This window comes from Mastomys coucha, unplaced genomic scaffold, assembly GCF_008632895.1.
Source record: "Mastomys coucha isolate ucsf_1 unplaced genomic scaffold, UCSF_Mcou_1 pScaffold7, whole genome shotgun sequence".
Taxonomy (NCBI): domain Eukaryota; kingdom Metazoa; phylum Chordata; class Mammalia; order Rodentia; family Muridae; genus Mastomys; species Mastomys coucha.
In genome coordinates this window covers 70080016-70092895 of record NW_022196913.1, presented here as the reverse complement: position 1 = coordinate 70092895, position 12880 = coordinate 70080016, and the positions used below count along the sequence as shown (strand labels likewise).

At 42.6% G+C, this 12880-nt stretch overlaps 1 protein-coding gene and 1 pseudogene across 1 annotated transcript; one reads left to right on the top strand and one right to left on the bottom strand.

The window, feature by feature from the left end:
- Positions 1-397: 397 nt before the first annotated feature.
- LOC116081544 lies at positions 398-1315 on the bottom strand (annotated as a pseudogene).
- A 2727-nt stretch (positions 1316-4042) lies between these two features.
- On the top strand, positions 4043-9974 carry LOC116081543 (spermatogenesis-associated protein 31D4-like). Its single transcript, XM_031358110.1, is given in 8 exon segments — positions 4043-4221; positions 4852-4894; positions 5502-5562; positions 7597-8386; positions 8389-8632; positions 8635-9129; positions 9132-9847; positions 9849-9974. Coding segments are annotated over 8 exon segments (2652 nt in total). The 5' UTR covers positions 4043-4044.
- The last annotated feature ends 2906 nt before the right edge of the window (positions 9975-12880 follow it).

Sequence of the window (12880 nt, the reverse complement as noted above, 5' to 3'; positions counted from 1 at the left end):
AAAAAAAAAAAGAATGCACCCCCTAGTCCAAAGTAACTATATTTTAAAAAATTTTTTGGCCAAAAAATTTACAAAACCCCTTTTGGTTCAACCTAGTAAAAAGTGATATCTAGAAAATACTCTGCATTATTAAGTCATCTTTTTATTTTTAATAAATCTTTAGAGATTTATTTTATGTGTATGAATACACTGTAGCTGTACAGATGGCCGTGAGCCATTATCTGTGTGGCTGCTGGGAATTGAACTCAGGACCTCTGCTGGCCCCGCCCTGCTCCCTCCCGTGTAATTCACTGTAGCTGTCTTCAAGGAGACAATGTGCTCCAACAGGCACTCTGATTCACTGAAGCATCTGTGGCAGACAGGCACTTTCTTCTGAGTGGTGGAGCTGGGAGAGAAGTCAGACGTAGGTTCCCAGGGCAGTGTGGAACTCTGTGAGGCACTGGACCAGCGGCTGAAACTTAGGCCTCTCCTCGGGGTCCATCACAGCGAACAGTTAGTTAATCAGGGCAGTTGACTATTCGGTAAGCATCCATCTCAAAGGGGTCGATGTCCATGTAGGGCGTCTGGCCCAGAGTCATGAGCTCCCACAGCGTCACTCCAAAAGCCCACACATCACTAGCACTAGAGAATTCATTATTAACCAGACTTTCCAGAGCTATCCATCTCACTGGCCCGCTCTCTCATTGTCCTCTAGGCAGTGGTAGTCCATAGGAAACGAATCTCTAGAAAGGGCATTGTCTGTGATTTTTTTTTTTTACTTGAAAAGTGTCATCAATGGCACAGTTGCTAGCAGCCAGGTCTTTATGGATCAGCTCTCTCCTTGCCAGGTAGCTCATTCCGCAGGCAATCTGAATAGCCATGTGTACCAGATCTTGTTAGGAGCTTGCCTGTGGATTATTGGCTTCTACTAATTTGCACTGCCATAGAAATAATTTAAGATTCCCCCAGTTCATGTATGGCAATACCACCATGGCCTTTTCTCCTTCTATGCACACATGAGTAATAAAGAAGACGGTTTCTGTGGTGGAGACCACGTAGCTTGCAGCTCTTGATAAGCATCATCGTCACCTGAACCTCAGAAGCCTGGTCTTTAACTGTTTTTACACGAATGTTTGCTTTTCTTTATTTGGATTTTTCTATCTACTAAAACCTCATCAAAAATACACCTGAAAGTACCTTCTGGAAGCACATCCTTCAGTGTTGTCCTTTCCCTGGTCATTGCGATATCCTTCACTTTGGCTTTGGCTTCCAGAAGAGTGACACTTCGCAAGTCTCTTGTCTGAAAAATTAATTTGAGATGGGATACAATGGCCATTATCATGATGTTACAAAAAGATGCCAGAAGTTAGTAACATTCTTGAGTTTTAAGACTATCACAAGGCCACTGTGGCAGTCTTGGTAGTAGTGGATGGTTCTGTGGACTATGGGAAAACTGGTGGCCAAAAGGTGTTTGCAGGAATAAATGAAGGGTATCCAGGCCCAAGGGCTCTGATGAACCTTCTATCTCCAATACAGAAAACTCAACAATATAGCATCCAAAGATAACCACCTTGACCATCAGGAACTAATGACTGAGGGGTTACCACAGAGGAACTAAGTACAAAGTGAAAAGAGAAGCATTGCACCGTGAATGTGTACCTCTTTTTTTTGTGGACCTTATTCTAGAGAAGAGTATCCTTCTAGGTGACACCACCTTACTTCAGGTCCACAGACTCTCCACCTTACTCAGGTCCACAGACTCTCCACCTTACTCAGGTCCACAGACCGCCTTACTCAGGTCCACAGACTCTCCACCTTACTCAGGTCCACAGACTCTCCACCTTACTCAGGTCCACAGACTCTCCACCTTACTCAGGTCCACAGACGCTGCTATTGTTCCTTCCCTTATATGATTCTTCATCATGATCATGTTCCCCTCATCCACTCTGATATTTTGATCATGAAATAAACTATTACATAGCAGCTTGCTTTGACCTACCTAGGAAATGGATGTCCATGGTCCAGGTTTAGATTTGTGCTATATTAGAACATTCAAGTTCTAAGGCTATTAGTTGGGAAAACTAAGTACATAGCAAGACCAATACCTTGAGAACTTCTCTACAACTATAGGTGAGGGTAAAGCAGAGATGAGCAGATCAGGGTGGGCATTGCCTATGAGCATGCTTAAATCACTTGAGAAGTTAACGGGATGTTAGTGACAATCTCATTTTCATAATCATAAAGTAGTCCTTTTTAAAAAAAAAAAAGAAATGTTCTTTCTTTTATTGTTTGTTTCTAGCAGAATTAACCTGAAAATGAAATGTTTGGGGGCATCTAATTAATCCTTTTTGGATTGCCTACAGAAAGAATAAAAAGACAAATTTTTTTTCTATCAAAATCTATGCTGAGCTGAAATATTTCAATAACAAAAGGAACAACATTGGAAAGACAGAAGTAGGATAAGAAATTGTCCTCAAAAAAAATGCCGTGAGAGCAGGGGAATGGTCGCACAGCACACCTGTGAGGATCAGGAGTTCAAGTTCGTTCTTAGCTACAGAATGGGCTTGGGGACATCCTTCAGCACAGGAGTCCCTGTCACCAATTAGCTAACCAAAACCAAAGTAAAAATCTGCCGAGGAACTGAGTGTGACATTGTATATAACCCCAGCCCTTGGAAAGCTGAGACAAGAGAATTGCTCACAAGGTCGAGGATAGCCTGGGCTATATGGTGAGACTCAGCTTAGCTTGGGCTGTAAAGTGAGACTTGTGTTACACAAAACACTTGGGGCTGGTAAGATGGCTCAGCGGGCAGGAGCAAAGATTGTTCTTCTGAAGGTCTTGAGTTCAAATCCCAGCAACCACATGGTGGCTTACAACCACCCATAATGAAATCTGATACCCTCTTCTGGTGGTCTAAAGACAGCTACAGTATACTCATTTATAATAATAAATAAAATAAATCTTTAAAAAACAAAACAAAACATTTGATGTGCACACACAAAAAAGCACTTGATGTGCACAAAGCTCAGGGTTAGGGACAGGCAGCAGATACAGATATATACATACCACTATTTGCAGGTATAAAAAAGCAACCTGGAAAGTTGGTGGAGAATGGCTGTTCAGAGTTCAGAGGATGGCTGGTGAGAGAACAAAAACTAGACAAGAATTGTAGTTGTCTGTGAAATCTTGGTTCACCTAAAGCTTCAATAGCTTCAGAAAGTAAATGGGACAGGCTACTAACCTGGGAGGTTTGAAGTTGTACGTTTGCATACACATGTTTTCTTTATGTTAGTTTTGTGATTCAGCCTGTCCCTCTGACTAAAAACACTAAAAGCTGACTGAATCAAAGTTTGCTATGGTATATTCACAAAAGTAAATGTATGAGGAAATAATTTTGTTCTATAGCTGAATTAGGAAAAAGAGCCATTCTGTAGAGAAGAAATATTATATTTGAGCAGTAGTTCCCAACCTTCCTAATGCTGTGACCCTTTAATACAGTTCATCATGTTGTGGTGACTCCCAATCATAAGATTATTTCATTTCTATTTCATAACTATAATTTTGCTGTTATGAATCATAATATAAATATCTGACATGCAGGTTATCTGATATGTGACCCCTGTGAAAGGATCACAACCCACAGCTTCCAGACTGCTGTGTTAGAGGGAGGACATTTGTGCTGCTAGACTAAATATCTGGCCCAAAGCAAAACTTCTAGGCATTGTTTTGGATGTTCTAATCTAGAGAATTGAATGTGTCCAATTCAAGAGCAGCAAACACTAACGAGGAGTGGGTTGGCATCCAGATTATGGAGGTAACAAGAAAGTTCCCTGAGGAATATGAAGTGAGATAAGGAGGGAGGGGTGGAAATGAAGCAGTAGTCTCAAGCAGAGGCCAGTGATGGGGCTTGGAGGAGGGCGAGGGAGGACCTGAGAGCTCAGCCTTCTCTCTGTCCTCACAAACCCTCAGTGACTCTCCCTTGCTCTGTGATGCAGACCCAGGCCTATAGTGAGGCCCATGCAACCTCAGAACTCAGATACCTCAGGCACCCATGTGATTCAGTCTATGGAGAACATCCTCTCTTTTTTAAATAGATCATGGTTAGGCTTTGGATCAACATTCTTGGATACTACCTCCAATTACATCTTTCTGAGTGGAGTGGGGTCTATTCTTCTATACCTATGGTATTTGATATTGAAATCATTTTTCCCACCACCTTGGAAAAGTCAGAACATCAAAAAGGTGAGGATGTATGATGAACCCCCAAGAGATATTTTTATTGGTATACTACAGAACTCAATGAGTACTGGATTAGTCCTGGATGAGTTTGTCTGTCTCAGAGACCTGACTGAAATAGATGGTGGGGAGAGAAAAGAACATTGCTGTCCTAGGACACCAGTCTTGGCATGGGAAAACTACAGAGAGGACTAAAGTTTTCACTTAAATATTTAGAGGAGAATAGCTTCTCTTGATGAGCTTCTGAATGAGCATGCCAGGCTTAATTCTTACCCTACTTGTACATTTACCCAACAATACTCCAGGTCAAACTGGTCAGGAAAGCAGTGCTGACTTGAAACCTGAGCTTTGTCCCACTGGACAATGGTGTCTCCAAAAAAGCACAGATGTTGCTGCTGGCCTCAAATTTCTGACTGATAACCCCAAGTATGGCTCTTACAGACAAAGTCCTCCTTTGATTTCCCAAAGAAGGAAAAACAAAACATCAGGTCACCTCCAAAAGTTAATTTAAGAAAGAACTAAATTTCATTAACTGAACAAATGTCATAATAATCTTGGTTTATGAAATCTGTGTTCCTTCAGAAGATAAACGTGAGGAAAAATTCTAAGACCTTGTTCATTTCTCTGTGTCCACAGTGCCAGGGCATAGCACACAAAGGGAGGAGGAGGTTACTTAAAGGTAGGTATCTATCTACTGGACCTCCCCATCCCAGTTTCCCATCCTGTCATTTCCATAAGATCCTAGCCCTATGATCTGAGGATGTAAAGTTGCCACTTAGTCAAATGACAAGAAATAGTTCTCAAAGGAGAGACTCATAGGAAGGCAGCATGATAAACTTCCCAGAATCAATTCCCTCTCCGCACTTCTGTGGACATGAAGCTGCCAGACACCATCAGGATAGTGGGTTCCACATATGCAGTGAGCACTGGATATGTCCAGGGAGTACTATGTGTTTGTTTGTTTGTTTGGTTGGTTGGTTGGTTGGTTGGTTGTTTTGGAGCCACACATTCCTGCCTCCTGATATGATATACATGCTTAACACGAAGGTGCACATACACCTCTGAAGAAACCAATGTGTGCTTTATATGGTGTTTTAAGTATCATTACATGGGACAATGTAGATAAAGATACTTTTTAATAAAGTCACATAATTTGTGAGCCATCTTAATGACAATACTTCTTGTTGATACTTTCAGACTTTAATAGCCTAAGTATTTTCCTTAAAATGACTCCTATTTGATATTTCTACCTTTCTTCCCTACAACTAACACTTCTGCTTTCCCAGGTTGTAGAACTACCCAGAGGAAAAAACAGGAGCAGAGGAAGCTGTTGTCTGTTGTGCAAAAGTGATTATTCTCCTTTCTCCTGGGCCTCATTTTCTTATGATCAAAGCATCACAGAGACTCAGTACAGCTTGCTCTTGTCTTGGGATGGTGTCTTAGTCAGGGTTTCTATTCCTGCACAAACATCATGACCAAGAAGCAAGTTGGGGAGGAAAGGGTTTATTGAGCTTACACTTCCACATTGCTGTTGATCACCAGAGAAAGTCAGGACTTGAACTCAAGCAGGTCAGGAAGCAGGAGCTGATGCAACTGAAGCTCCCTTCTCTGTGATAACTTCAGCCTGTGTCAAGTTGGCACACAAAACCAGCCCAGTACAATTGACCCCTTGTCAACTTGATACACAAACACATCACTATTAAGCCTCAACCCTTACTTTCTTATTCACCCCCAAGGTCTAAAGTCCCACAGTCCAATACTAAAAGTTCAATCAATTTAAAATGTCCAATATCTTTTAAAATTCAGTCTTTTAACTGTGGGCTCCACTAAAATACCTTCTTTCTTCAAGAGGGAGAAATATCAGGGCACAGTCACAATCAAAAGCAAAAATCAAACTCCAACTGTCCAATATCTGGGATCCACTCACAATCTTCTGGACTCTTCTAAGGGCTTGGGTCACTTCTCCTGCTCTGCCCTTTGTAGCACACACCTTGTCTTCTAGGCTCCAGATACCTGCACTCCACTGCTGCTGCTGTCCTTGCTGGTCATTGCATGGTACTGACATTTCCAAAACACTGCTGTCTTCTGCTGTAACTAGGCTTCACCAATAGCCTCTCATAGGCTCTCTTCATGGTGCCAAGCCTCAATTCCTTTGCATGACCCCTTCAGTTCTGGGCCATCAATTGCAAACCAAGGCTGCCTCTTCACTAATGGACTTCCATGGCCTCTCACTGTGCTGAGCCTCAGTTGCTCTTCATGACTCTTTCATGCCTTCAAAACCAGTACCACTTGGGTGACTCTTACATATTACCAAGTCCTGCTGCAGCACAAGGTACAACCTTGGCTTATCTCTGGAACACAGCCTCTTTGTGCTCTCAGAAAACACTTCCCAGAAGATGTCACCTCAGTGATGCTGGTCTCTTCTTAATCACCGCTAATTTCTTAGCTCCAGCTAACCAGCATCAATATTCCCAGCAATGCAAAGTTTGTGCTTTAGTAGTTCTGGTGTCTTGTTAATCACAGCTGATACTTCAGCCCCAGCTAACCAAAACCACAGAATCTTCACAATCACATGACCCTGATAAGAGTCTTTAATCTTACCTCTGAAATTTCACAAGCCAGGCCTCCATCTTCTGCCCTGTTCTCAACATGATCTTCCAAGCTCCTACAGAACATCCCACAGAGTTTTTAACAACCAATGGCTCTTCTAGCTCAAACTTCCAAAGTCCTTCCACAGTCCTCCCCAAAACATGGTCTGCTTGTCACATGAATACCCCACTATGCTGGTACCAATTTGTCTTACTCAGGGTTTCTATTCCTGCACAAAACATCATGACCAGGAAGCAAGTTGGGGAGGAAAGGGTTTATTGAGCTTACACTTCCACATTATTGTTGATCACCAGAGGAAGTCAGGACTGGAACTCAAGCAGGTCAGGAAGTAGGAGCTGACGAAGAGGCCATGGAGAGATATTCCTTGCTGGCTTGCTTGCTCTGGCTTGCTCGGCCTGCTCTCTTATAGAATCCAAGACTTCCAGCCCAGGGATGGCACCACCCACAAGGGACCTCCCCACTTGATCACTAATTGAGAAAATGCCCCACAGCTGGATCTCATGGAGGCATTTCCCCAACTGAAGCTCCCTTCTCTGTGATAACTCCAGCCTGTGTCAAGTTGACACACAAAACCAGCCAGTACAGATGGGTATCCAAAGGGACAAGTATACAAGTGAAAAGCATGGAGAGAGGTTACAGCCTCTCTGGAAGTCATGGTGTCATAAAATGAATAGATATATGCAAGCTTTGGGTATCTCCATCACAGCTAGGCAGGCAGGCCCTTTTCAATGCTGGTCTTTACAACAGAACTGAAATTTCTATCTCCTGCAGCCCCGTAAGTGAACTGTATGATTCTTCCAACTTTCGGCAACTACTATGTCCAGATTCCTTCTGTGGTGTGTGTAATGGAGCAACTGCTAAGATCAGTCATCTGTTTTCTCAGGCCACCCTCCAAGATGGTGCTGTCTCTATGTCCAGTCTGGACTCCACAGTTTCTATGACTGAGACATCACTGACTTTGTCCCTTCCTCTCCCAGAAAATATTGTAGGATGGCCAATTTCAGACCCTACATATGAGCCTTCTCTACAGCCTTCCTCCATTATTTCACCTCACCAGAGTGTGCACCTGGAAGACACACTTTCTGCCTCACCACTGGGTGACTCTCCATTATCAGAGTCTATTCCTCCTGTGAATGCTAAATCCCCACTGGACCATGATTCTCTCCATCCACTTGCCTGTTTACCTCTCCCACAACAACATGCCACTCAGGAAACAGAACTGCTTCTCCAACCAACAAGTGTTCTCTCTCTGGTGGGCAGCCCTAGGGATCTTTTCACTAATGTCCCAATAAATAATGGCATTTGCAGTTTAAGTCATGCAGTGCCAGAATTTATCCAGCAGCAGACTGATACAGGCAACTCTTCCCAGTTGGAGCCAGCACATTCAGCTAACCAAGAGCTTCTTGATCCCCATTATCCTGACTCCTACTTATGGGAAAGCACCACAAGCTACCTCACACTGCCTGGAAACCTTCATTTTTCCAGCCTTGGTGCCGTGGCACTACTTGAGACACAAGATGGAAGGAGGGATGATTCACTTCAACCTTGGGGGGAAACCTCAGAGAGTTTGATAATCAGAACTTGACAGTTTCCCATCCTTTGGGGAGCAGCAAAGAGAGACTTCACATACCCCTGCAGTTGTCTTATTCCAAGACCTCTGAAGATCAGCTAGAGGATAAACACACCCGGTTCTTCTGGGGACTCCCTTCTCTACACAGTGAGTCCATGAACTCTACTGCTACTTTGTTGACTGACAGTTCCCTGATCTCTAGATGCTTCAACAGATTCTTAGATTCCCCAATGCTTACCATACACCTCTGCCCTTGCCTGAAAGTCAACTATATAACTTGTCCCAAAGTCTGTCCCAATCTCAGTTCCAACCTGTCCCTCAAGCCAACCCCCAGGCCCAGCTTCAACCCTCAACTCCAGTGCTGTCACTTCATTCCCAACTTAGGATCTGTGGGGTGTATTTTCACAGCCCCCAGGATGAGACTCAACCTCTTGAGCCATCGGCAATCCACTGGCTGGAATACAGTGTCTTGAAAAAGGAACAGGAAAGAGTATGGGGTTTACCCACTATAGTCAAAAATTCCCAGCAAGAATTTTGTCCCCCAGCTTCCAATCCCTCACTGGTCAGTCAGCCCTCCAAGACCCGTGTTCCAATGTCCGTCTCTCTTGAAAACTGCCTTATCACCAGTGAGCTCCGGAAGAAATTTGAGCATCATCTTCGAAAAAGGCTCATTCTACAATGCTGGGGCCTGCCCAAGAGGATCCGTGAGTCTCTGTTATGGAGGAATCCTCAGGCAAACTTCCAGAGTTACCTTCATCCAAAAGCAACTATGGGCTTTCATGGATCCCTTTCTTTAAGCAACAGGGCAGGAAAGACCTCTACAACACTGCATTGAGCCAACCTGGAAGCTTCCCAATAAAGCAATTAGAGAAGAAACTGTTGAAAACAAAGGGATATAGCCTAGAAACTGTTCAAAAACAGCAGACACGGAGTAACACTAAGAGCACTCTAGATAATGGCCTGCAATCTGACTGTGAGACAAACCTACAATGCCACTCAGACCGTCTTTCATGCAAACCTTCAGGGACCTCAGAGCTGAGCCAATGTCAGAAAGAACTTGAAACTTCTCTGAAAGAACATTTGACCACACATCTCAATGAAACCATTGAGGGTCATATCACTAGCATTATGTCCAGATCAAGGTATGGTCCTTTCTCTTTTACCTCTTGCATGAACAATGAAGAACACAAGGCCCAGAAGCTGCCTGATAACAAGGATGGGCGTGTAAAGAGCATTTCTACAATGAAAATGTCTGTCATGCAACAGACATTCTTTGTCTTAGACAACACCAGCCTGGAAGAATCAAAGGGCAATAGATACAGCTCACATGTGCCCAGAATGTTGGCTGCAATCTTGGGTAAGAGACTAAGTTCTGGCAAAACAGTCCAGCGCCCTCAAGCAACAACAATGATTGACAAAAAAGTATTTGAATCCAATAAGGTCAGTAAGGGAAGGGCAGCTGAGTGGTCTTCAACCTCCATCTACTAAGATCTTGAATACCAGCCAGTGTAAGAGTGCTCAAGGGGCAGAGGGGAATACAACAAAAGCACAAAATACACTGTTAGCTGGAAGGGCCTGAAAGGAATATCAGGTCCCCAGGAAAATCAGACATCTGACTTTAACAGTCAGTTGTCAAGGGAAGAGAAATTTAAGTCAGAAAGCAGTCAGCCCATCCAAACTCTAGGGCCTCGAAATGACATGCTCGCTTCTCAGATAAATTCACTTACAAGCCGTTACTCATTTGTGACCAGAGCCTTTCTAGTGGAACCATGAATACTGCTCAAGTGCACCAGATTCACTTGTCCACAGCAGAGTTTAATGTAGAACAGCAACAGGAGCCCCGAATGCCTCCATATATCTTAGACACGTGCCAGAACAAAGGATTTCCCTCCATCTACCCAGAAGGCATACCCTCTAGCCTGCAAAGACAAGAGAGCTTGGTGCAGGTAATGTTTTTATTGGTCAAAAAACAAATGGATAGAGCTGGGCGGTGGTGGTGCACACCTTTAATCCCAGCACTGGGGAGGTAGAGGCAGGTGGATTTCTGAATTCGAGGCCAGCCTGGTCTACAGAGTGAGTTCCAGGATAACCAGGGCTATACAGAGAAACCCTGTCTCGAAAAACAAAAACAACAACAACAACAAAAAAAAATGGATAGGAGACAGTAGCAGACAGATCCACAGAGTTCCAGAAATCTGTGGCTTTATGGAAGAAGCTACCGTGTCAAAGGGAGTGCCCATCCATGCCCCAGAGATTCACCAATACCTCATTTGTAGGTGTCATTTTGGCCGGGTACCTTCAGTTGCTACCCTGAGTTGTGGACTGTGTCAGGAAGCCCATCTCAATTTTACAACAGAAAATGCTTTTCCTTAATTTCTCCCAGAAAAAAAAAATCTCTCCTAACCTCAGTAATTCATCCTTTATTGACAATACTGATGGTCTCCAATAAATGTTCAGATAAAGTGTTTATGAGTGTGTGTGTGTGTGTGTGTGTGTGTGTGTGTGTGTGTGTGTGTGTGGTGTGTGTGTCTGTATTTTTTCCATGTGACATGGCTTTCAGGTACACTGGGCTTGTGCTCAGGGAAAAGGACAAGTCAGTTTGCTCTCACTTATTTTTTTTTTAAAGATGTATTTATTTACTGTATATAAGCTGTCTTCAGACACTCCAGAAGAGGGAATCAGATCTTGTTATGGATGGTGTGAGCCACCATGTGGTTGCTGGAATTTGAACTCAGGACCTCCAGAAGAGCAGTCGGTGCTCTTAACCACTTAAGCCATCTCTCCAGCCCTGCTCTCACTTATTTTACCTTTGGGCTTCTGAAGTATGATTTGATTTCCTGAGGCTCTTTTAGAAGAATGGGTCTGACATGTCCCTAAAAGAACTTTCTATAGCAGCCTGTGTCTTCTCCCTCATTGACTTCTATGTCCTCGAGAACAGAGGTCTTCTTACTAGGTTGTGTCACCTACAAAGAACAAGTACACTTGTGAGATTTTTAGGGCGATTTTGTCTTTTTTAATGTTTAGAATTTAATGTTTTGATCATTTTCACCCCCACTCCTCCTCCTAATTCCTTCCATAGATCTTGCGCAGCTTTGAGGGGGAGAAGCTGTAAGGCTATATGACCCAGCAAAATTTTTAGTTCTGGCCCAGAAAGAGACACCTACAGGGGAGAATGGCCTTACTTCTCCAGGCTTAGGACATGATCTTTTTAAAATGATCAGCATCTTAAGGGGCAAGCCCATTAACAGCTTTTAGAATATCTTCCCTATGAACCACCACAAAGCCCAGTAATAAGTAATGAGTATTTTTGCCTATTTCCCTACTTAGGTTGTTTATATAGCCTAAGTCTTATAAGTTCTTTTATTATAGCCAAAGCAGAAAACCACATTCAATGAAATTGTATAAAATATGTGTGCCCATTTTTTCCTTATTTTTCTATCTGATCTGTTTGCTTAACTGTTTTGACCCTGATTCACAGAGACATTACCTATATCTTTTAGGCTAGAAATAACTTTGCCTACTTCGTTCACGATTTATGCTATAGTTAGATGCCTTAATATCTTAAAGAAAACAAGTGTGTATATTTTCCTCAAGCTACAGTGTTAGACTGCCCTGGCATAATCCTAAGGCCTATCTTGACCTTTTTCTCAAGAGTTTCATTTCTCTGACTAGGAAGGTAAAGCACACAATCCTTCAGGACCTCTATGTCATTTATCCCTGTGATGTTTGCATATGCTTGGCCCAGGGAGGTACAGCCTTGTTGGGGTAGATGTGTCACTGTGGGTGTGGGCCTTAATCCTCTTGTCCTAGCTGCCTGGAAGTCAATGTTCTGCTAGCTGCCTTCAAAACGAGGTGGAATTCTCAGCTCCTCCAGCCCTGCCTGCATCTGCCTGGATGCTGCCATGCTTCCACCTTGATGATAATGGACTGCATCTCTGAACCTGTAAGCCAACCCCGATTAAATGTCATCCTTATAAGAGTTGCCTTGGTCATGGTTTCTGTTCACAGCAGTAAAACCTAAGACAATCTCTGATCCCACAAATGTCTCAGGTGGGAATTTTAAGTGAGTAAGCCTTATAAGTTATAACATAAGTGACTAAGATAGACATTCTTATTTTTAGTTTTTATTTTTTTTAACTTTTATTGGACTATGATGAGAAAAGTTTCATGATTTCAATTTATCTGAATTTGTTAACACTTAAAAACATATTTTAAGTAAATAGAATTTAATCACATTCTTGTTTCCCTTTCATACCCCAATTCCCCGCAGAAACTCCCCTTCAATACCTACAATGTCTTTTTTGTCATATTCCTTAAAATTTATAAAATATTACAACAATAAAAATAAGTATTATAAACGTTGTTTGATATAAAACAACAATCAATTTAACAGTCTTATGTAGGTGCTCGTCTACATCAATAGTGAAAATACATTTTTCTCAATATAAATTTTAAATAACTCCAAACATTAACTGTATATTTCAA